Source organism: Amblyomma americanum, chromosome 2, assembly GCF_052857255.1.
Source record: "Amblyomma americanum isolate KBUSLIRL-KWMA chromosome 2, ASM5285725v1, whole genome shotgun sequence".
Lineage (NCBI taxonomy): Eukaryota > Metazoa > Arthropoda > Arachnida > Ixodida > Ixodidae > Amblyomma > Amblyomma americanum.
In genome coordinates, this window is record NC_135498.1 from 41,382,074 (window position 1) to 41,406,844 (window position 24,771).

At 48.6% G+C, this 24,771-nt stretch overlaps 2 protein-coding genes across 3 annotated transcripts; one reads left to right on the forward strand and one right to left on the reverse strand.

Annotated features, from left to right (window-relative positions):
• Positions 1–1,662: 1,662 nt before the first annotated feature.
• Positions 1,663–13,475, reverse strand: LOC144118504 (uncharacterized). Of its 2 annotated transcripts, XM_077651425.1 has the most exons (7): positions 13,395–13,475; positions 11,772–11,844; positions 9,734–9,828; positions 8,224–8,331; positions 8,069–8,119; positions 6,427–6,477; positions 1,663–1,897 (listed from the first exon to the last, which is right to left on the reverse strand). In XM_077651425.1, the coding sequence occupies exons 1-7, from the start codon at positions 13,449–13,451 to the stop codon at positions 1,748–1,750; spliced, it is 585 nt and encodes a 194-aa protein (XP_077507551.1). In that variant the 5' UTR covers positions 13,452–13,475; the 3' UTR covers positions 1,663–1,747. The 2 variants fall into 2 exon arrangements, with proteins under 2 accessions (XP_077507551.1, XP_077507553.1); XM_077651427.1 differs by lacking the exon at positions 6,427–6,477.
• A 2,738-nt stretch (positions 13,476–16,213) lies between these two features.
• Positions 16,214–21,688, forward strand: LOC144119646 (kell blood group glycoprotein homolog). The gene is made up of 2 exons (XM_077652214.1): positions 16,214–16,531; positions 19,646–21,688. Exons 1-2 carry the CDS (start codon positions 16,214–16,216, stop codon positions 21,686–21,688), a joined length of 2,361 nt encoding a protein of 786 aa, XP_077508340.1.
• Positions 21,689–24,771: the final 3,083 nt, after the last annotated feature.

Here is a 24,771-nt window from a genome sequence, read left to right on the forward strand (position 1 = left end):
ATGTACGTGAGACACTTACTGCGCCATTTCCTTTCCTCAAAAACCAAATAATAATGATAATAATAATAATAATAATAATAATAATAATAATAATAATAATAATAATAATAATAATAATAATAATAATAATAATAATAATAATAATAATAATAATAATAATAATAATAATATTATCTTGACTGGCGAGATTGGGCAGTATAAGACGTGAATAACGTCCCATTCCAAAACCGCAACCAACTTCTGTGGTGGTGGAGACTGGGAGACTGGTCCTCTTGGGCGGGGTCCTCCATCTGGGACCCCAATAGCTTCCGCTGTCCAGTTGGCCCGCGAGATCAGTCCCTAATGATGGCTCAGGCTAGAGCTTGATAGAGCAGCTGAGGAGGTAGCTTCGGTAGCTTTCGCTATTTCGACATTAGCACCGCTGCACGATTTTCAGATTACAGCTGTGCATCGGGACATTCTCGCTGTGTGCTCCGATTAGGCCGCACAGGTCACCGACAGATTTCTCGGCACCGATGGGGACTGTTCAATCGCCCGGAAGTACAAATTCAGCAGAAAACAAAAGCCATATTTAAATTCCTTAATAGACAAAAAGTATGGTGGGGCAGTCAGAAAAAGAATGTAAACCATTATGCCCCTGCCTGTGCCACTAAGTATAACAGGCTTAATCCCTAATAGACAGTCGGCTAGGAGAAGTAGTTGCTAGTTCTCTGCATACTCTATAGAGGTGTCCGTAAATGTGTGCAGCATCGATAGGGGTAGAGCCGCAGTGCGGGATGAGGGCGGCATCGCTGCGCTTGTGATTACAGCGTTCGCCCATGAAATTTTGCTGGTGGCAAAGAAAACGCTCCTGCCTACCATATTGGCGCGATTTGCAAGCAGAATGTTTATGAGCATATCGAAACATGCGTTTCTGCATGTTCAGATGCGGTCTGTTTATTCATTTTGTTATTGTTCTCACTTTCAATCCACACATTCACCCATTCCCGAAACACCGACTTATGTTTATTTGCTCGTTAGTGCCTCTGAAAAATTAAATGTCATGAGCTTGTAACTTCGTCTCAGATACAAACATGTATATATATTTATTGAGTATTTTGCTAATGTGATGATTTTTTAATTATCATTGGTGTGGCACAGATCGAGCTTAATACTGGAGGAGGACTTGAGGATATGGAGAATGGGGGCTGATGGGCCGGAATCCGCTGAAATGTTACGCCTCTGATCCTTTACAAATGCTCAGTGCCACTAGTACGGCAGCCCCTGCCCCGCAGTGAAGTTGGATATAAAGCCTGGCCTATACCTCCAACGTCAGTTTTATGTAAAGCCTCACACAAAGGTGAGAAGGCGGCCAAAGCCGCCGAACGCGTCGCTAAGGCCGAAGATGAGCAGTGGGCGGACGCTGTGTCGTGTCAAGCAGCGAAAGCAGCAGGGACGCCGAGCACGCCGCCCAGCACTACGTTGCGACAACCAATAGTCTTTGAAAAAGATGAGATTAGCCCTTAAGCGACTGACTGCACAGAACCAGCAGCCGACAGGTAGCCCCGCCACAAGAAGCCGTTCGTCGCGAGGATTAAGTGGGGCAGCCAGAGCCACTTCATCCATGTTTGCATCAGAATGTACATTGATTTATGGTTTATATTTATTTGTGTATATCATAAACTACGCACGTAAGCTTCTGAGAGCAAACCAGTGTAGACCTCAAGGGGAGGCCACTCAAAGACTCCTGTGGAGTCCCAAGAAGCATTCAGTCTTCGTCCTTGCTGCCGCTTGTGGCTGTTGCGCCTGCGGCTGCTGCCCCGTCGCTATTGTCACTCCTCTCTGCGGCCAGCTGCTCCCGGTCTGTTGCTTTCTGCACCGCCTCCACGTAGGCCGTCATGGAGGACAAGAAGCAGCCCTGCGAGGAACGGCGTCGTGAACCTCTGCACCCCGCGAAAAGGCGACGAGTGCAAATATATACTATCAGGTAAAAAAAATCCTCTGGGACTCCAGATGGGTGATCTGGGCGCATACCTGCCAACAACCGCCTGACTGTACAATGATTCATAATGAAGTCAGGCGTGACTTTCCCTTCCACAAGTGTGGTCTTGAGCCGTCGCCCGGTAACTCAGCTACGGTTTAGTTCCAGTGTTCTGGAGACATTGGTGGCTGGAGGGACGTCGATGACACCTGTGTGGGCTTGGTGGCTGTGCCACAGGAAACTCAAATAATCCTGTCTTCCTGACAATGATGGTCAGTGAAAAGTGCACCATTTCTACAAAGATAACAAGGAACCATTTGTTGGTGCTGCTACCAAGCCCACAGTGTCGCAGTGCTGTCGCTACTGGTTGTGTTCACACCGTATACTCCCTCTTCCATTCTTGTTATCGGGTGACATTGAAACAAACCCTGACGCCGTTGTCTCGGAGATGCGAAACATTTGCGCCGGTCAAACTAAGCTCGTAAGCGAGGTTGGAGAACTACAATGCCAGCTACTAACGACGGTCAAAACTATTTCCGATCTGAACGAAAGAACGGACGAAGTCGAGAATCACTACCAAAACCTCAAAGCCCTCAGAGCAGACCTTAATTCAGTCTTAACTAACACCGTCCAAACAGCCTGCTTATCTCTGCACGCTGGAAGTACGTTTAGGTGACGCCGGAAATCAGTCTCTAGGAAGTACCTAATATAAAATGTCACGGCTTTGATGACCCCAATGCGACCGAAAGCTATGCCGGAACTAAAGAAATAGTCATTCGCCACTGCCAGGAGCACCATAAAATGTCAGTCGATCCTAAAGAAATAGGGCGCGCACACTGTCTTAGACGCCATTCTGATAACCGTCGTCGCCCGATAATAGCCAAATTCACGTTCTTCAAACTAAAGCCAATATTCTTTGAAATGACAGGAAGCTAAAACACCATATAGCATCCCATAGAATTCTCTCGCCCTGTCGATACTGCGTGTAGTCATCTTGTATTCTCCAAATCCAACGGAAATGAGAAATTTTTGCTTCGCTGCAAGATATTACAATTTGATCCAAAATGCTACGTGCACGGCAACTCATCGCAGACAGTTAAAGAAATTTCATAGCGGTTGCCTTAACCGAAAATAGCTAATATCCTTCCCCGTTCCTCAACAAGTAATCATCTTATATTCTTTGTAACCTTCACCAATATACGCAGTTTTATGACGAAGCGAGAACATTGATATTCTGATACTAACCGAAACTTGACACGCCGCGGTGGCTCAGTAGTTGGGGCGCTCGGCTACTGATCCGGAGTTCCCGGGTTCGAACCCAACCGCAGCGGCTGCGTTTTTACGGAGGCAAAACGCTAAGGCGCCCGTGTGCTGTGCGATGTCCAGGTGGTCGAAATTATTCCGGAGCCCTCCACTACGACACCTCTTTCTTCCTTTCTTCTTTCACTTACTCCTTTATCCCTTCCCTTACGGAGGGGTGCAGGTGTCCGCCGATATATGAGACAGATACTGCGCCATTTCCTTTCCCCAAAAACCAATTATTATTATTAACCGAAACTTGACTTACAAATGATATTGCTCAAGGAGAAGTTGTTGTTTTACCAAATTCTTCTGTTTTTCGAAACCAGTGCACATATTCTCGAGGGATGTGTGTATTGATCGCCGTAGATCTGGAGTTGTGTGTTCACCCATCAACACCTCATCCGGCTTAGAAATACTCTGGCTTGGATGCCGTGCTTCACCACACTCACTTCTAACATGCGCGTGCTAGAGGCCTCCGCCCATTACAACCCATTATAACCATTATTACCCATTATTCCCATTATAACCCAATATTTTACTGTGTCGTTAAGCACATGTTAAATCAACTTACGACATCACACCCCAACGTACCTACACTTCTCTTCGGTGATTTTAAATACCCATGAATAGATCGCCATAACCCGTCTCATTCACAAGTAAGCTGCACAGAATCAAGAGAATTTTTCGATTATCATTTGATAACTTAAGCCATAATCTACTAGAGACCAGCCAAACAAGCATTTTAGGCGACTGCAGCAACGTTTTAGACTTAATAATCGGCACTCACTCTTCCTGACAGTTTATCATTCATTGTACAGTGTGTTCAGAGTTAGTCTTTCACGATTTTTTAAAAACATACAAAGACCACTATACAAAAGTTGTTTGTGTACATGAGATATGCTGCCAGGCGGACGTAATCTGTGAGGTTAATTGTCATCGTAATATCAATAATTAACTAAACGCAATAATTAAATTTTAGTGATTGCAGTTAGCATGCTTGTTTATATTGAAAATTTAGAGACAGTGGCATTTGATGACTGTTCTATTTTGTACAAGTTTAGTAACGCGCGTGTGTTGATCCTGGGATATAATAATAATAATAATTGGTTTTTGGGGAAAGGAAATGGCGCAGTATCTGTCTCATATATCGTTGGACACCCGAACCGCGGCGTAAGGGAAGGGATAAAGGAGGGAGTGAAAGAACAAAGGGAGAAGTAGGTGCCGTAGTGAAGGGCTCCGGAATAATTTCGACCACCTGGGGATCTTTAACGTGCACTGAGATCGCACAGCACACGGGCGCCTTAGCGTTTTGCCTCCATAAAAACGCAGCCGCCGCGGTCGGGTTCAAACCCAGGAACTCCGGATCAGTAGTCGATCGCCCTAACCACTGAGCCACCGCGGCGGGGTTCCTGGGATATGCGTGTCTAAAATTTCAGCTCAATTCGTCTACGCATGCGAGACCGCGGCATTCGGCATGAACCTCATGCCTGGTGTGACTGAACATTTAAATAACCAATGTATCCAAACCACATGTGCATAACATTGATACTTCTCCTCTTTATTGCTGATTCTACCCCTCATGTAAGACCCCTACGAAGGCTTTAAAATATAAAATGAAAGGAAAGTGGTTTCCGATAGCACGTGGTAGAGTGCTTTGGCACCAATATTTTGGCGATTTATTGGTTTCGTTTATGGGGGTTTAACGTCCCAAAGCGACTCAGGCTATGAGGGACGCCGTAGTGAAGGGCCCTGGAAACTTTCGGCCACCTGTGGTTCTTTGAAGTGGACTGACATCGCACAGTACACGGGCCTCTATAATTTCGCCTCCATCGAAATTAGACCGCCGCGGCCGGGATCGAACCTGCCTCTTTCGGGTCAGCAGCCGAGCGCCGTAACCACTGAGCCACCGCGGCGGCTTTGACAGTTTATTGTTATACATCACTGCCCTTCTCACCTGCGGTGCGGACGAGGCCCCTTCTTATCAGCCTAAATCTACACTACGACCCACTCACGCCTGCAGTTATGCGTGGTTCTTCTCATGCCATCCTCCTATCACCTCCCTCTACATGTCGCAACCTGTTAAATGTGCGTGTGATGTGTTTGGGGTGCTTCAACTTCCACTAACATCGCACAGTACACGGGCACGTTTTGCATTTCGCCTTCAGGGACATGAGCCCGCCACGGCCCGGATTCGACTCCATGACCTTGGGTTTTGCTGGCGATCGCCCTAACCACAGAGTTATACGAGTGTACGCTGATGAGCTATGCAAATTCCCCATAGCATATTCCATCACAAATTGTAATGAATGCGATTACTGGGACTCTGCATTATATGCCGCGCAACAACAAACCCTTTCGTATAAAAAAGAAAACAGATAATGACATAGTAGCACCGAATTTAAACTAAACCGGGTGAAAGTCTGTGCTTCCTCACCTATGGGTACTAGTCTCAGGTCTCTTGCAAACACAGCTTAAGTGAACTTCGCCTCTGATCACGTATATATGCCAGTCTTAAACTTTTGTTCGCAGCCCATAACCATTTTGCAGTAGCATACGTTCGCGGTGCCGAAAGATGCTTTGTCAAAAAAAAAAGAAGGTGAACAGAGGGCCTGTTGGGTTTAGAACTGGGTTGCCTACACAGGGCGCATGCGCCGCCAACAGGTACCCGCAGATGGGTTGTTGCTTGGGACACGCGGCTTCAACAGTGAGCCAGTGATGTTTCAGTGTTAATTTGTAGTTAACGTTGCTGAAAGAGCTCAGCAACTGATCTCCATTCAGCTCTGTCCTGTGCCTTCTGCGGGCATCTTAATATCCCCCCCCCCCCCACCCTCTCCCCTCGCTTCATAGTACGTTCGATTCTCTTGGAATACACTCCGTTATCCAAGGGAACCAGAGGTCACTTGTTCCCCTCACTTCATGTTCTGCCATACTGACTTCCTCTTCTTGATTTCAGCTAGGATATCAACAACTAGCGTTCGTTCTTTAAATAACTCTGTTCTCTTCCGGTCCCTTAACGGTGCCCCTTTCAAAATTTCGAGCCTTAGCTTTAGCCTCCAAGTTTCTGCCTAGCTAGTAAGTACTGGCTAGGTGCAGCTGTCATATACTCTGCTCTTTAAAAAATACTGGGAATTAAACCGGTTCGCATAATGAATCAAAATGCTTACCTCGATCACCACTAAAAATAAGAAAGCCAAAAGTGGTGGATTCGACCATTCCTGTAAACGTCAGAAAAAGCACGCGCAAACAATGTCAAAAAGACAGAAACGTTTTCGTCTTCAAAAATTAAAAACGTAAAGCCAACCGAGGGAGCGTGCGTTATTTTTGCACTCTGTGGAGTATAAACCACCGCAGGAAGGTATCGGGAAAGTGGCACATTTCGAGCGCGTAAATTACAACGAGAAGCAATAACCAATGGTTTCAACACCCAGAACCGACGGCCATTTTCCCTTTCCTACGTTTCGTGTTGCAGTTGGCCTGTTTGTTCGCCTGCCTAAAATAAAGGGCGCCAGCTCACCCAACTCTCAGTACTGGCACTGATGCAAGACCCGCCGCGGTGGCTCAGTGGTTAGGGCGCTCGGCTACTGATCCGGAGTTCCCGGGTTCGAACCCGACCGCGGCGGCTGCGTTTTTATGGAGGAAAAACGCTAAGGCGCCCGTGTGCTGTGCGATGTCAGTGCACGTTAAAGACCCCCTGGTGTCGAAATTATTCCGGAGCCCTCCACTACGGCACCTCTTCCTTTCTTGTTTCACTCCCTCCTTTATCCCTTCCCTTACGGCGCGGTGCAGGTGTCCGCCGATATATGAGACAGATACTGCGCCATTTCCTTTCCCTCGAAACCAATTATTATTACTGATGCAGGTGTGGTAAAGGGGAGAAAAGGTTGGTCATATTGTCGATATCTGCGCACTGTTTTTTTATGACACTTAAGCGTACAGTCTGCTCATCGTGGACGATATGCCTTCTTTGCCAAAAGTTGAAGTCCGTAACAGGGTTCGTCGCTCAACAATATAGTGGAGCCTTTAAGGTTCCCTCAAGGACCAAAAGATCTCGAAAGGTGAGTACATAGATCCTCCTTGCCTCGCACACATTTAGCGCTTAAGGATACACGGCTAAGAAACCAACCCAGTTGTCCAATTACTTTTGGAAAAGACTGTAGGTTCTCTAGACGGAGACAGGATAAGCAAAATGGCGACGTAGGAAGAAACAGTATACCAGATACCAGAAAGGAAGAAGGGAGGTGGTCACTGACGCTCTGAACAACACTGGGGACCAATAAAGGTTGGCTTAGTTTGATAAATTACCCCTGTCTAACTATAAACGAGCTGCTTTCGAGATCCATAACGGGGCAAGTCCCCAACTGCCATTTATTGCTTAACTGCTCAGTCTTTGCATCTTCCTGACCTAAGTACTCTCTCTCCCCCGCCTCTCGCATCCCCCATTCCTATACAGTGAGCTCCTGACATGATCACCTCACCGCTCCATTTGCATTTTTTCTTTCACGCCGTAAAGCAATCACTTGTTTTGCAGCGTCAGTTGCTATGGCCAGACCTCATTCGAGGTCACGTGGTCATAATCCGCATGAAATGAAATCCACCTCATATAACTGCCACTGTTACTGTTAAATAAACTCCAAACTGAACCCTTGGGCACGTTCTCTCGTAACATCCTCCTTTTCACATCCATCATAGCCCACACAGCTGACTGAAACTCGTCTCTCGTTGCGTGAACGGTCTTCGAATTCTTTTCTACTATTTTTTGTCGCCAACTTGTAGCATCCCACGGAACAGGCCTGTCGGGACGCTTACCTCCTCCTGATGCAGTATTTCTGACGCAACCATGTGTGATAAGGCCCGTTGCTGAAACAGTTGGGCAATAATTCAGTCAAACTGAATGTGCAACAAAGAGCATATTTATATCGCGCACAGAACGGGCAAGAATGCGCGAGTGATTCATGGCTCACCTTCGTCGAAATGATGTTGACGATGGAGTAGACGACAGAATGGACGATGATGCCAACCAGGCGCACCGCTATGCCGGTCACGCCTATCGTCATCCAGCGCACGTTGTCCTGGAAGATTCGGCCAGCGTGCCTGGCTCAGTAAAAGAACAGCTCACACGCGGTTTCAGGATATTTACTTCGTTTTGTGCGTTAAAAGTGAACATGAGCTGAAATTCCGAACAAGCTGTGATCGATACGATGTGAAACAAAAACCTTTTATAGGCCCCTGTTGAAAGGAGATTAATGAAATCTGAAAACACTCTGAGGGCAAGCGGTAGTCGTGTACAACTCAAGAATGAACCGGCAGATGCTCCTCAAAGAAGTCCCTTTTACTTGTGACGTCGACCTATTGACAGGATATGACGCAGCAAACCGCCTTGCGCCTGCTAGCGCGTACCTGGTGGTGTCCGCGGCAAAAGCAGAGCGGTGGACCGTGAGTTCATAGCATTAGGTTGATGCCATTGGTCGGCTGACCTCCTTTGTCGCTTTCTTCTCGAGCTGTATTTGACACTAGGCCGGGCTATCTTACAAAACGGCCTGAGCAGTATGCTAAGGCTTTCATTTGGGCTAGTTGGTTGTAGCTGTGAAACATATTGACTAGCGCAAACACAGACAGGGACCAAAGTAAGAGTAAGAGACAGGACACTAGCGTGTGTCCTGTCTCTTACTTTGGTCCCTGTCTGTGTTTGCGCTAGTCAATATGTTTCTGAGCTCTATGAGAGAATTTCACTAACAGATGCAAAAGGTGGAAATTACGTTAGGATGCTGCGCCCTCTATCAGGGTGTAGATGCTGAAAGTGAAAAAATAGTTCGCGCATTTGCTATAGAAAATAACGAAAGGAGTTTAGAAGTTTAGTAGCTTGAAATGTTTAGTCGACATTATTTAAGTTTTATTGGGAAAATCAAGCCCCGAGGCTACCCAAAGTTACAAAGCCAAAAAAAACACACAAAAATACCGTTATCGCTGGCATACGCTCTCGCACCGGTTCCTCGGGTATGCTCTTATCACCTGGCCATTCAGCCATGCATCGTAGGGGGCGGCGGATTCGGCATCAAGGCGCCCTAAATGGCCATAAAAAAAGCTCACAATTGGCCTTTTTCAGGGACAGACGCTGCAGAAGCCTGTCTTATTTTGTCTCTGTCTTCCCCCGTTATTATACCACGCCTGTTTCCGAACACACATAGATGCACCAGGCTGCCAAAGATATTTGTGCCTCCGCGTCGTGCATTGCGTATAAACGTGGTACATGGGCTTATTGCGCAGCCATGAGCATTAGTCCCAAGACTAACCACAAAGGGACATCATACACATCTAGACTCCTCGAGGGCAAACCGTGTGTCGCGATGACTTATGCAACGCACTTAGTCGCATATCCTAGCTTCAAAATGTTGTGCCAAGACTGTTTGCAACAATCAGCGTTGCGACTTTTGCGGTGGCAAGCACATGAGGAGTGGTATCGGTAACGGTCACCTGTGCGGCTGCCACCGTCCAAGTGATGATGAATCCGAGGTGCACTGCGCAGAGCAGGCAGCTGCAGCCCCAGGTAATCCAGACGTAGAGGCGCCCTGCAATTTGCGAACCATGATGGATGCAGAAAAAACAGCAAAAAACCAAAGAAGGTGCACTGGTATTCATGCCGTGTGCAACACCACTAGGAAATATCTCTAATACATTAACTTCAGAATACAGGCAGCCATGGCAATCCTAGCCTTGTACAATCCTAGCCTAATCCTAGCGACTAATAAAGCCCTAGAAAGACAGTTGAAATGGGTGCAGCAACACGAACTAATTTTACGCGATAAGCGCGAATTAGCCCACTTGGGAGTAAAAACGGAGTAAGATTACCTCTAGCGAACTCCCTTTTAGGGGCAGGGTATGCTGCCGAAGTCCAGGAGCAATTCCGATCATTACATATACGGAATGCTTACTGTTGACGCTGACAGATAGCCTTTCAGCGTCGTTCACCAAGGTATGCTGTTTACGGTGTTAAGACACAGGAAGGAGGCAGCATCAACAAAACACGAACGAACTACGCTTAAGTGGGTTTCATTTCATTGGAGCTTCTTTATTGAAGCGAGAGCTTCACTACGCCAGGTTTTCAAGAGGGCAGTGTCAGTGCAGTTTATCCTTGAACTTCCCTGATTGGTTGACAGAGGTCATGTGACCTACCGACGTCATCACAATCTGCCCACCATGGCAGGTGGCCACTGCCCCATCGGACTGTGAGCAACCTGCCTACCGTGGCAGATGGAGATTAAATTGGTGACTGGTCGAGAGGCCGCTTGACCTTTTAACTTCATCTGCTGATTCAGCCATGTGATCTCGAAGCGTCCCGTCTAACCAGCGACGCAGAGTCGGAGGTTTCTTCAACTTCGGCACTGGACGCGGAGATGATTTCAAATGAGATGGAGCGCCGGAAGACTGACTTTGCGATTACACTCAGCGAGTCTCACTCGGCTACATGTGCATTTCATCGACGCTTTACAGACAATACGCTCGGCAGTGTGCCATGCAAAGGAAGCTTTCGCATCTCACCAGGGTTAATAATAATAATTGGTTTTGGGGGGATAGGAAATGGCGCAGTATCTGTCTCATGTATCGTTGGACACCTAAACCGCGCCGTAAGGGAAGGGTAAAGGAGGGAGTGAAAGAAGAAAGGAAGGATAAGTGCCGTAGTGGAGGGCTCCGGAATAATTTCGACCACCTGGGGATCTTTAACGTGCACTGACATCGCACAACACACGGGCGCCTTAGCGTTTTTCCTCCATAAAAACGCAGCCGCCGCGGTCGGGTTCGAGCCCGGGAACTCCGGATCAGTAGTCGAGCGCCCTAACCAATGAGCCACCGCGGCGGGGCACCAGGGTTAACCAAAGCTTAAACCACAGCTAATTTTTTTTCTCCACCCTTCGCAGCAACAGAGCTCAGGAAGGCACTCGCACTTGACCGCGAAGGACATGGGGGACGCCGTTTAGCTCGCTTTTAGCAATTTGAGCCCAAGAAAGCCGTGCAGAAAAATGATTGCAGCCATCGGAAAGCCGGCTCGTAACCGGCGGAGCTGGGAATTTAATACCGCCTGTCCCACACCCGATGGGATGCTCAAATCGCGCTAGGAAACAGAAGCGGTCCACGGAGAAAAAAGGAAGGTGAGCTTTATGCCGATTTGGAAATGGCGAATCTGTTTTGCTGATGCCGCCTGGATAATACTCATCTCGAAAGGTTCCGAAACTACGATTTTTTTACGTGAACTAGAAATCTGGCCAGTTGAATCCATATTTTCAAGTGCGTATTGGAAAGCACGGGACAAAACACACGGGACTGAGGCTAGACTTCAAGTGCCGTAAATTTCCGCCTTACTATAGGCCTGGCCTACGTGGAGCATGTGCCTGACTCGGTCAGACTAAGGAAAAGTATTTTCAGCGAAAATTGAGCTATACATGCGGACTGTGTACACAGGGTGCGGACTGTAGTCCGAAAATTACGGTACGTCGCTGTGCGATTATCGGCTTACTCTTCGCTTCGCAACTCATGGCCGTGATGTACATGAATGCCACATTGACCGCCAGCATCTGGAGCGAGAGCACCTGCGCGAGAGGAAGACAAATACCGATTAGTAAGGGTGACTAACTGAATATTCATTTGCAAATTAAAGCTCGAAATTTAAATTGCTGACAAACTCGCATTTTTGAACATCAAATGATCAATATTGGTGTGGTACTTGGAAGTAGATTCATAATGCCCTTTTCTCCGTCTCAAATTTGTTTTGTAACATTTCTCAGTTTTTTTTTACATATGCGCGTGCTTCTTGTACACTGTGTACCTGTCAAGTTTGCTGAATTTGTACTGCTGCTCTACATCAGGCTTTTTTGTTTTTTGGCTCCTTTTGGCCAATTATTCACGACGTTGTGCATTGTTGCCAAGACAGGCTTGTACAGTGATTTATTTCTTGGGTTTTCGTGAGTGCACGTAGCAGAGTTTTGTCCAAGATTTATAACATTGAAAAACAAAACTTTCTGGTAATAAGAAATTGAAAATTTTCCACTATCTGCGCCCTTTTAGAGGCCCTGGGAACGTCAGCATTGCTGAACGGCGAAAGGCTCTTCTCTGTGAAGACGCGGCCAGCCTCTTAAGCGTGAAATGCGTGCAGAACAGGGCACTTGTAGCGTAGGACTTAAATTAACTGGAATAGGTCCCTATAGGGCTCCTGCCGTGCGATGCACTCCCGATGCTTCGTGAGGAAGGCACGAATTGCAGCTCTGCCAAACCTAACTGCTCGTACAGCGTTCGCGTGCGCGCAAAACGCAACGCAGGGTCCGAGTGACGAGTCGACGACGGTATGTGGCAAGATAACCGCTGGTCATTAAGGGAAACGGATTTGATTCCAAGAGAAGGCAAGCTTAGCAGGGGGCGGCAGAAAGTTAGAGGGGCGGGTGAGATTATGAAGTTTGCGGGCATACGGTGGGCACAGCTGGCAAAAGACAGGGTTAATTGGAGAGACAAGGTAGAGGCCTTTGCCCTGCAGTGGACGTAGTAAGCTGGTTATGATGATGATGATGATGATGATGATGATGATGAATTTTTGCGCGGACTCCGAGAGACGCTGTAGTGTGGGTCTGCGGATTAACTTCGACCACATGTGGTTATTTGCCGTGCACCAGCATCGCACAAAACAAGGGCGTTTTAGCATTTTGCTTCCATTGAAATGCAGCCACTGCGGCCGGAATTCGAACCCGGTAAAGTTTGAGCTGAGCAGCCGAACGCCATAGCCACTGAGCCACCGGGGCGTCTAAACGCAGCCTCTTCCCTAAAAGACTAACACCGGGAGCCCTTTTAGTCCTTCCTTGGTTTATTGTGTGGACAATATCTTATTCGTCACCGCACGGTGGGGCGAGTCATCGGACGTGACTTATCTGGACACCGGCGGCGTTTACCACAGTGAAAGTCCTTCTTACAGATATCGCTGCAGAAGGACACGCTACGCTTTGCCAATATTTAGAACTCTCATCCTATGTGTAAACTGAATTTCATCTCTTCATTCTGGAATCTTTGAATGCATACCGGACCAGTTCACGTAGTATTGCATGCATGCACGGCGTAGAATAATTGCGAGCATTAGCGGTCCGTTGGCGCTCACCACGTAGGCCAGTCCCATTTTCCTGGCGGCGTTCCTCCGGACTCCGAGGAAACGCATCGCAGAAGTGGGCGGCTGATCTTCTTCTTGCTCTTCTTCACTCTGCTCATGGGATGAAGGAACGCGCACTAAGTACAATTGCTGCAGGTGGATGGTGATGACGCAGCAATAAGTCAATTACCACCAAATATTATGGCGCTGCCTTCAGACCCGCACCATTCCCTCCCCCTATTTGTCCTCCCGCATCCACTCGTGAGCATACACCCCCTCCTCTACCTAGTGCACTTACCCCCATGCTGCTCTTACCCCCATTCTCCTTGAATGCCCTGCGGAACCCGACCGCGGCGGCCGCGTTTCGATGGAGGCCAAACGCAAAAAGGTGCCCGTATGCTGTGGTAGTGGAAAACATTTATGGGCAGACACACTTACAGGAGGTTATGCATGAGATGACCCAGAGGGGGACAGCTTTTACAAGTACTAGATGGAGGTCTCTAGTTCGGGACCCCCGTGGCGTCGGCCGCCGCCCGGGCTCGCCCGACCAAGGCCCGTTGGACGTGCAGGTCAGAGCAGCCGAGCAGGGTCGCCTCCCAGTACTCCCGGTTTGGGTTGGGGCGACGGGGGATAGCGGGTTGGAGGGGCAGGCCAACATCATGTGGTAGATTTCCGAAGACACCACTCCACAGTGTGGGCAGCTGCCAGAGAACGAAGGGGTCAAAATGTTTTAGAGCAGCCGGACACAGCAGTGTATTGGTGTAGAGGCGGAGCCGCTCATCCGCCTTTGAAAGGCCTTTGCATGGACGGGGGTAAAGGCTGTGGCCAGATTGGTAGTGACTGATGGTATTGTTGAAAGTATAAGCCGGATTAGGATCAGCGTCCTGGTCGAAGGGGGAGGAGGAAAGTTCCCGGATTGAGAGCGCGCGGGCGGCAGCGTCGGTAGCCTCGTTTCCAGCCAGCCCCTAGTGATGTCAGCGCACGCTAAAGATCCCCAGGTGATCGAAATTATTCCGGAGCCCTTCACTACGGCACCTCTTTCTTCCTTCACTCCCTCCTTTATCCCTTCATTACGGCGCGGTTCGGATGTTTACCGAGATACGTGACACAGTTACTGCTAATTTCCTTTCCTCAAAAACCAATTTTCATTACCCTGCCTCGCGGGGCCACGAGCTCCTGACCACTTCAGAGAATGAGAGGCCCGCGTGCGCTCGGACCACCAACGTCATGCAACTCCATGAACTCATGAACTCAGTGCAGTAGGGTCGTGCGGGAATCTAGATACCTAGGTGTCCCAAAACCCTTGGTCATTAAAGCTATTTCTCTCTCTCTCTCTCTCGACGACGAAGGTAGTAATGGCTGTTGATTGGCTTGGATTGGATTTGGCAGCTAGCCTGAAACGCCTATAGTGTGTACATGAACGGGAGATAGAGTGGAAAATAGTTTAAAGGAAATGGAAGGCGCAGTGATTATCTCCCTTCTAGGTGGACACCTCAATCGCGCCGTGAGAGAAGGGATGGGGAATAGAGTGAAACAAGGGGAAAGCGAGAAAAAGGTACCGTAGGGGGGATTAATTAAGGCCACCTGGGGATCTTTAAACAGTTAGAAACCGCTTCATTCGCCTGAATATACCAGAAAGCGGATGACTGCTACAAATCAAACAAGCAATTGTAAGCACCATACTTCTAACCCCTTATGATGGAGATAACACCTTTTTATCGCCCTGGTAAGCGCTTAGGTTTATGGAAAATTTTGTTTTATGCGGAGGGCAAAAAATGTCTATTTCATTTTCTCGTCCTATTTTTACAGTAGTCAAAGCGAGAGCGCACTGGTATGCCCTTCTGATGTGTTTGTCTAGCATTTATATTCGCTACAGAAAGTCAGAGCGGTGAACAGCGGAAACTATAGTGCACGTACTCTCGCTTGCACAAAGAACTGAACTGCGTTTGTTCCTCAAATGTTCCGAAGGTGACTTTCTACAATGGCTTGTCTAATGGTGAACTCCTATTTTGCGACACCCGAAAAAAAAAAACGAAATGTCTCAGCCAGTGCCACTAGGAAAACGGGCTTAAAAGGTTTTCCAGCAGTGGAACCCTCGAACCGACGCTCTCTTACAGGAGCTAGAGCTTAAATCTGGCGTCTTAGACCACAGCAACGTTTTTTGTCTTTATTGCCTGTTCTTAGACCACACCAACAGGGATTGTCTGGTGGTCAGTTCATTCATATGTCATATCGTCAAAGCAGCTGTTCCATTTGCGCCAAAGCATCTCTCTCTCTCCTGGGGAATCTATAATCGGCTGATCGCCAAACCCATGGCCAAGAACATGTTGCCTCTCCCATGAGCGTCCTCAAGAGCTGTTGCACCATGGGCTTGCTTTTTTCGTTTGGTTTTTAGCAGTTATATTCTCACATGCACTTCGAAAATGCACTAATGAATATTGGTGTGGGACATTTGGGCATTTACATTGGTCACCTTCCTTTCTGTTGATTGGTTACTTTCGCCCTTTATTTCCGTTATACACTCTTAATAATCCTCCGCTCCTTGTCTTGCACTGAGGCTGAAGGACAGTTTATTCAACCTCCCAATTCAGAGTTCATGTTCAGCCCTAAGTTTCACCATTAACAATCGTGAAAAGAAAGAAGAAAAAAAGGACGTCGGTCGCTAAAGCACGCACGTGGAACGCGCTGCATTCCGAACGTGGCGCGAGCTGCAGCGGGTTCCTTGCCGAGGGCAGACAGACCGAGCGAAAGCAGGAGCAGCTCTGAGACTTCCGAGACACTTCTTCCAGACTCGTGCTCAGGGGCGCACAGAGGACGTACAGGGGGACGCCATGCTGAGGCGCACAGGCGACACGGTCCACTTCAGGAACGTCACCACGGCCGACGACGGGTCGAGCACATCGTCGTACAGCAGCAGCAGCACCAGCTCGTCGGACTCTGAGCCGTGGGCAGCCGCCGGCGACGGCAGGGTACGGCCTGGCCTGAAGAGGCTGAGTCTGCGCGAGATGGCTCAACTCTGCGAGATGCGCCGGGACGCCCGGAACGCGGCTCACCAGGGATACGCCCTAGCTGCCACGGGTGCGGCTCCATCTCGGCGCCACGGGACGCCGCAGCCAGCTCAAGCTGCACATTCACGGATAATCCCACAGGTACGGCCGATACGCTTCTGTCTTGGTTTGTCCTTGCACTCACGGATGAAGGACAGCTACTGGCGTTAGCAGAGCAGTGGGCACTCAAGCCCCCTACGCTAGGTGATGCGGGTAGCAGGGCGGCCATATTTATTGAAGACTGAGCCTGGTCATGAGGGAAGGAGGTGGGGAAAGTATTAGCGTAGCGTAACGGCTGCTTTGCCAGCCAGGCAGACGAGTTGTTGTTAGCCTTTCAAAAACTGACCCATACCCACACTGGGGGCTCGGCCAAGAATCGGGAGTCAGAGGTAGCTATTCGCCTGTACTCTGTAAAGGAAAAAGAAAAGCACGCGGGAAAAGAGACGAGTTCTGGTGGGCTCGCGCTCAGCTCGCTTCGTCCACTTCGTGCGTGCCGAAGCGATGGCGCTGCAGTATCATTACAAGAAATTCGGAACAAACGCTCCTAGTTTGGACATTCAAAAATAACTATTGTGCCGGCGGCTGTCAAAATAACCCGCAGTTAAATTTGCCGCCAGTTTGACCTCGTTGGCCACATGACGACCCACAGCCAATGAAACGACGCTGCCGACATTCTATCTCTCCGGCTGTTTTGCTGGCAGTCGGCACAATAACCATAATGAGCAGCCTGACTACGGCCACTGCAGGACAAAGGCCTCTCCCATACCTCCCTAATTAACCCTATCCTTTGCCAGCTGCGGCCCCCGTATCCCCGCAAACTTCTCAACCTCCCTCATCCGCCCACCGAACTTCGTGCCGCCCCCTGCTGCGCTTAGCTTCTCTCGGTATCCAGTCCGTTACCCTTAACGGCTATCGGTTATCTTGCTTTCGCATTACATGCCCTGCCCAAGCCCGTTTGTTCTTTATTTCGACTAGGATATCATTAACTCGCGTTATTCCACGACCCCCTCTGCTCTCCTCTTGTCTCTTCAGGTTGCACCTATCATTTTCATTTCCATAGCTCACTGGAGAGGAGGAGGAGGAGGAAAAATTTAGAGCATTAATAGTGCGTGGGTAGGGTAGGAGAACTCATTGGTCGCCATCATAGTCCGGCCCGTCTCAACCAGCGATTTCTGGTCGAAGGGACTGTGGCTTTGAAGGGTTGCCTCCCAGCGCTCATATGTCGGATCGGGATTGCTGTCCAAGTCTGGGTTTTCTTGACATTCTCAAACTGTGTGACAAAGTGTGTCAACTGCTCCACAGAAGGGGCAGGACGAATCGTAGGTGTCTGAATACCATTCACTCATCAAGTAAGAATTGGGCAGAGTATTTGTTTGTAGTCGCCTGAATGTGTGCTCTTGAAATTTGCTAAGGTTGTGGTAAGGAAGAGGATATTTCCTTCTTACGATCTTATAGTATTCCGTAATTTCTGCGTAGCTTAGTAAGGGTGAGGGGTTGTTAACTGTGTCAGAGAGAGGCTGTGTGCTAGATGCTCAGAGGAGGAGAGTTCGATCAGCTGTGTTGGCCGCCTCATTGCCCGTCGTTGAGAGGTGCCCTGGCGTCCAGAAGATCTGGGGAAATACGACCCCGAAATTTCGCAATGCAAAGTGCGCGGTAATTCTAAAGCATAGTTAGCAAAGAACCCCTCGCCTCTGACCCCATAACATTGGTCCAGAAAAGCTGACTGCTGACTTCTTTGTCATATCCCTTGCTCGCCATCCGTAGCGAAAGCGGGTTCAGTATACGAATCGGCCAAGGAGATGGGAGAGCACACACTTCGCACTTAAAGGGGCCTTGAACACTTTTTAAGAAAATCGCGGTGTGCATTCGATGTTGAAGGCGACTGCTTCATGAATATCTTTGAGCAAAATTTTTATGCAACAGATTTAATAGACAGTTGAGCGGAAATACCGCGGCAGTTATTGGGGTTGGCGTGTCCAGAAAATCCCGACTGGCCGGGAGGCTCGTGACGTAACGTATTGGACTGTGGAATTGACAATGATTAAATTTTGGATGAAACAGCGATGATGAGGCCGTAGCATGACTCGAATGGCATCTTCACATGTAAGGTTTTAAAGCAAATTAATTACGATGAAAAAATGGGTATGTAGTTAGGAATCGATCCTATGAGGCCACTGAGGTGCTTTATTTGACCTAGTGTGTCCTGTGCTGTGTCAGTGTCACGTGTTCTAGTATTCCTACTGGTGCATGCTAATGAGTGTCGGCAAACTGAGAGGTACTAATCAAGAAAGTAGTAAATAACTATTAATGCTACACTGTCATACCGCCTGCACTTCGCACTCATCATATTTTTCCTTCTTTCGCGATTCCTATCACGCTTCAAGTTAAACGCTTTTCCACTGACCCACCAAGTGAAACATCATCGATAAAGTAATGTCGTCCTTTGTTTTTAGCCTTTTTATTCATCTCGTGCGCAAGCTATACTCCCGGCAATGGCTGCCAAAGCTGCGCGGCCAGTTTCGTCTACTCGTTGTTTTATAGACTCGATGTAGTTTCTGTGTGACTTTCATGCGAGACCAGAAGGTGTGTGGTGAATAGCCGTTCCGAAACCTATACGCGAAGAAGAAATACACGAAAAGGGTGCGAGTTTTATAAGCGTTGCTGTGCTTTTTCTGCGTACAAAGGTCTGATTTTGCAGGCATACGGTAAAGATTACATCAGTGCGGTTTACAGCAAGCCATGTCACACAAGAAGATATATATCGCTGTGTTCTCGCCCTAATTCAGACCTAAGAGGTTGGCGCTCCAGTCGCAATGTGGCATCGATTTCTCGAAAATGTTGAAAAAACTCCTCCAGCAAAACTCCAGCGCGTGAGCTCGATTCTTAGCGATGCCGGACTCCTGCTGAAGCATGAATACAACCGCTCCTTCTCTTTGTCTAGAGTGAGATATTGATGCTAATTAATAAATTCACAATTTCTAACTGACAAACTAGTTTGATTCTTACCGAATACGGCCGCATGTTGACGAATGAATAATAGAACCGCTCCTCATCCCTGTTTAGAGTGGGACATAAATGCACATTAAGAAATTCACGTGGCCGAACTGACCGCCTCATAGCATGCGTGAAGCATTTTTTCCTGAAGGATTCCTTAATATAAATTCTGCAGTTTCAAAGCAAAACTTATAGCGCCGTTATTTTTTTTTACACTCGCAGGAGCAGCGCGGCTTTCACAATGTAGACCAGGCGAACTTCCAGCAGCCGGTTCCATGGATCAAGGCTACGTTTGTCTTGCTGGCCGTCCTGTGCGTCACTCTGGCCTTTTTAAGCCTAATTCACTGGGTCCGTGTGCAGCACCGGGGCGTCGCCAGCCTCCGTGAGTCCCCTGTGGTCCACACTAGCCTACCGTTTTTCTCTGGCTGCGACAAAGGGACGTGCCAGAAATACACGGCAGCCATTGAATCCTCCATCAATCGATCTCAAGACCCCTGCACGAATTTCTACCGGTTTGTGTGCGATGGCTGGAAGCAGCACCACCGTCTGCTTTCTGTTGTCAACGTTGTCGAAGACGCAATGTACGACCGTGCTTTGAGTTCCATTCAGTCGGTGGCCTGGAACCTCAGTAATCAAGATACGTCAACATCGAGCGTTCAAAAGAGGTTAGCCAGCTTGGTTACATCATGCATAGACCTCTCAGAAAGCAGCCTTGGCAGTCTGAAGTGGTTTATGGCCCGAAACTACCTGCCATGGCCTGAGGCGTCCCGCAAGGACCTTCTGGACATTTTTCTTGACCTCTCTGGAAACTACAACTTCCACCTGTGGTTTCAGGTTAGTGTAGATCTGTCACATGATCGCAGCAAAACGGGGGATCCGCTCTTAAAGATGGGACCCAGTCCCTCTTTCAGAGTCTGGATTGCCTTGATGCGCACGTTTGGTAGCCAGCTAAGAGGAACGACACAGTCGCTCCAGTACGAGAAGTACGTGCGGAGTATGCTGCGTCTTTTTGATGTTCCTGAATCGCGTACTGACGAGTTATTCTCTACGATTGAGGAAATGAACAGGCTGACTCTGGCAATGCTTGGCCCCGCAATGGCCAATCCCGAACAAAGGACTTTGCGCATGCCAATCCGGAACTTCACTGACAGTGTGACTCCAGGCATCTCCGCCAGCCGCTGGGCGCTACTCCTCAATGAGTACTTCATCTGGGCAGGGAGATTCTCCGCCGAAACCATGGTACAAGTCGAGAACCCCGACCTGTTCCGGGCTCTCGTCTACCTCCTGCGACTGAACACGGAGATGCGGGAGGCTATGACTCTGAGCCTGGGGCTTCGTGTGGTAACCGAGCTAGGATGGATGGCTGATCGGAGAATCTCCGCTGCCACACTCGAGCTAATGGGGCTTCCTTCGTCGGCGCACACTCGCCGCTGCCTAGTGCAAGTGGAGAGCAGCGTAGGCATTGCTTGGCTCAGCCTATTCCCTCGGAATCGTGGAGCTGCAGCCCTCGTAGAAGATGTGCGAGACGCCCTCATCGATGCCGTGATGCGCCACACCAGGATCTCGTTCGACCTGAGGGCAAGGAGTGACGATGCCCAGCTGGACGACGAAAGCTTCTTTGCCAACGCGCTCCCCGACTCAACTTTCGGACCCAGCTTCTTCGACAGCTGGATGAATCTGACTAACTCGCGCTGGCAGCTGCAGCAACCTAATTTGACCAACATCCTAAAGCCGGGTTCTGCCATCAGCCAGCGATGGAGCTTCCACAGTGCACTCACGGCATCTGACGAGTACTTCCTCTTCCCACTTTTCCACCCGGACTTGCCTCTTGCGGCCAACTACGGGGGTGCCGGTAGACTTTTAGCAGACGAAGTCCTCAGGGGCCTCTTCTACGAACTACTTGCGAGCGACGAGCAGCAACAGAGTCGTGACTACTACATCGCTCACTCCAACGAAAGCGCCCCCACCCAGCCCCAGCCGGAGTGGTCCCCGCACAGCGTCGACACCGAAGCTCTCCTGGCCGCATTGAAGGCTTACAGGCTGGGCTTCCTGCGTCACTCTAACAGCACCGATGAAAAGAACTCAACCATCGATGAAGACAGGCTTTTTTTCGTTGCCTCCTGCTACGCGCTCTGCTCGAGCGACGACTACGTGGGCGAGCTCTACAGGGATGCTAGCCGCCGCTGCAACATGCCTGTTGCGGCACTGCCTGAGTTCAGGACGGCCTTCCAGTGTGACGGCCACAATGAATCTCAGCTAGCTTGAGCAGCGTGTGGTGTTTTTTCTTTTTTTTTAGCCAGCAACTTCGGCACTTATTTTTTTGCCGATGCGTCGGACGTACACGTGTCTGCTGAGCCCCTGCTTTCCGAAGTGTGTACTAGGTGTGTGATGTGTCAGGTGCGATGTACGATTTGTATATTGGGTCAGTCGAGTGTGTATTTTTCGATGTAACCTTTTACTGTATGACAACGGCTTTGCACGTAACCACTACAGGTTTTCTGTGCACTTATCGAGGACATCTCCAGAACGTCTTTGCATTGCACCTGCTATCGCCGCCGAATTTCAACCCGAAATTTTTGGCCGCTATAATCTCTCGCTCCTTGTGCGCGCTTTCCATTTAGTGTTCGCAGTTTTTTTTTTCCTGTGTGACTGCGAGATGCACGCAGCCCATTTGCTACTGCCGTGGACAGTCTCTACACTTAAGGGGCTTCGATATACGCGAGTTTTTTTGTTTTTCGGCATCGGATGCGGAGCAAGCTACCCAAATTGAAAAAAAAAGTGCATTGCGAAAAGAAGTCTTTGTAGTCTCTCGACGTTTCACATGATTAGCAGCTAATGCGAATTATTCTTTTGCGTCTATTATGCTTGCTTTTTAACTGCTTGCCACTGACACGACCTGAAAGAAAGTTATTGTGAAGATGCCGCGAAGAGTTGCCGTTGGTTCAAGAGAAATATTAAGTTAACAAATGTGTGAGTTGACAAAAGTGGCGGAGATCTGGATAGGCGTCTTCTCAGTAAACGAAGGTGATTCTTCCTCGAGCGCACTGACTTATTTACCGCCTCAGTTTATTGGTTCATAACTATTTTCGAGCCATGCCGAGTGCCCAGCGGATCGTAGTAGAGCAAGCTGTTTTTTTTTTGTTAGAAACCGCTAAATAAACGAGATGCACGCAGCCTGTCTGCTACTGGCACGGAAAGTCTCGACACAATTTACGTGAGCTCAGAATGAGAGTCGCGCCTTACTGGTTCATGCAGAGAAAATGGTAGGGCTCTAACGTCGTTAAACAGTAGACTTGCGAAAACATGTGTTTAGCCTGATTGGCTCATGGTTTTGCTTTGCTGGGTCGTCGACTTGTCTGGCGACGATATTAGACTCTGGTTAAGCTTTGATCCAGGTTAAGCTGATTTTATCTGTTCGCGCCGGAGATGGAAGTTTATGACTACGATGTGTAGCGCGAGTGTGTGTAGCAGCTTTAACCCGTGGCGTGATTGGCTGCGGCGATAGCATAGTGCTCTCGTATAGTCGCCAGCGGTAATCTGTTCGCGCCGCCGCGGGTTCCAATCCCACTAGGCGCAACATTTCATTTATGTATTCAAGGTCAAGACTTCAGTGATGGTCCGGCTTTTGCATCTTCGGTAGTGAAGCGGAAAACTGTCAACATAAACGATGCAGAAAAATATCTGAATACGTACGAAATAATCCGGAGATGTGGGCAGGGACAGACCGTACGCATGTACCCGAAAACAATGCCCAGAAAAATTTTATTCTCTGGTAATGACGTTCGCATTCCATGATACGCATGAGTTTAGCGTGGTTTTTTTGTTGCACCTCATCTACCAGCGATTATTCAACAGTCGGCATACCAATGTCAAAGAGTTACTTTGAGTCTGTCAAAACCTGTAAGCGATGGGCGCATGCAGAAATTCGTTGAGTTCGCAGTAGCGCTGCCTTTGTTCGCAGAACATTAATGAAAACGAGAGACTTGGAGACATGACATTACTGCTGCTTTTATGCCTTATGTTTAGATGTGTACGTGCAATCGCTCTCTGACGGTCGAAACGGCCAGAAAAGATGTACTCTGCCTCTACACGGCCTAGTGTGAGAAAACTGCTAGTTGCAGATGAAAAGGGATAATTCCTTCGTTCTATGGTCGGGGATAGAACCACCTCTCCATTTCTGTGGCGCTCCCTGCATTGTCACGCTAGCAGGGCCATGAGAATCTGCCGACGCCATTGGCTGGAAGGGGGTCCTTTGATGGAGAATAGTCGCTGCGTTCTTGAGTTGTATTTGACTATAGGAAGTTTGCAGGGATGACAAACACAAAAGAGGTAAAGGGTGGGGCGACAAGACACGCCAATGCCGTTCTTTCCCTCTTGTCACAGCAAAAAGCAGACATTCCTTTCGAACAGCTTTCTTTCTCTGTTGTCTTATCTTGCTACCCTGCAGCCAGCCTACAACATGCATTCGTACTGCTGCGACTTGCTTCCCTGAATATTGGAAACTACATACGTACGGTGCGATGCACTTCTTTAAATCTACTCTGCGGGGAGGCTTCAACTCGTCATTTTTTTTTCGTATTTTAAGGCAAGTACCGCTCAAGAGAATTCTTCACAGGCTTGCAAGCAGGGAGGGGCATTCGGCCTCCACTCTTAGGCAGTTTTGTTAGCATGTAGGGTGAGTTCGATCAGCGCGAATAAAGTGCAGCAAACGGGTGGTGGAAGATTTATATTTTTCCTCAACCAAATTTGCGTATTTCTTGGCCCAATATTCCGCACGTTTACGTTTATTCATAAACACTCCTGCGGAAGTCGGGAGAAATTTTACGTGGCACAGGTATTGCTTCTATACGCAAGCGTAGACGTACAAGGGGACGAGTACACTTTATGCGGCCAGCTTCCCACGTGCTCTATATGCGCTCACTGGGTACCACAGCAAACGGGTGCCGCAGCCTACCGCGCGGTCTTATCGTTTTATGTTGTACCATAAAGAGAGAGTTGTATGGCGCCTTCACACGGGACACGTGGCATCTGTTAGTATTAAACTGGGACAAAATCGCCGCCACCGCCTCCGGAAAACTGGCAACGTAGACGATGTAGAAAAATGTTAGAAAACGTACAAAATTTCAGGAGATGTGGGCAGAGACAGACCCTACGCATGGTGCAAATTACAGGTGCATTCGCTATATCAGAAAGCAGTGCCCAGAAAAAATTGTATTTTCTCTCTGGCGATGACGTCTTTCGCATTCCATAATACGCCATGAGTGTAGCGTGGTTTCGGATTAGCATATTATTTTTTGTTGCACATCAACATCTACCAGCGATTTTTCAACAGTCAGCATACGAATGTC

Bases quoted from the DNA above. Each gene is read 5' to 3' on its own strand.
- LOC144119646 (XM_077652214.1), top strand. From the start codon at position 16,214: ATGCTGAGGCGCACAGGCGACACGGTCCACTTCAGGAACGTCACCACG. The intron at 16,532-19,645 runs GTACGGCCGATA...TTACACTCGCAG, and splicing joins ATTCACGGATAATCCCACAG to GAGCAGCGCGGCTTTCACAA.
- LOC144118504 (XM_077651425.1), bottom strand. From the start codon at position 13,451: ATGCGTTTCCTCGGAGTCCGGAGGAACGCCGCCAGGAAAATGGGACTG. The intron at 8,332-9,733 runs GTGACCGTTACC...CGAATCTTCCAG, and splicing joins GGACGGTGGCAGCCGCACAG to GACAACGTGCGCTGGATGAC. The intron at 8,120-8,223 runs GTGAGCCATGAA...CAACTGTTTCAG, and splicing joins TCAACATCATTTCGACGAAG to CAACGGGCCTTATCACACAT.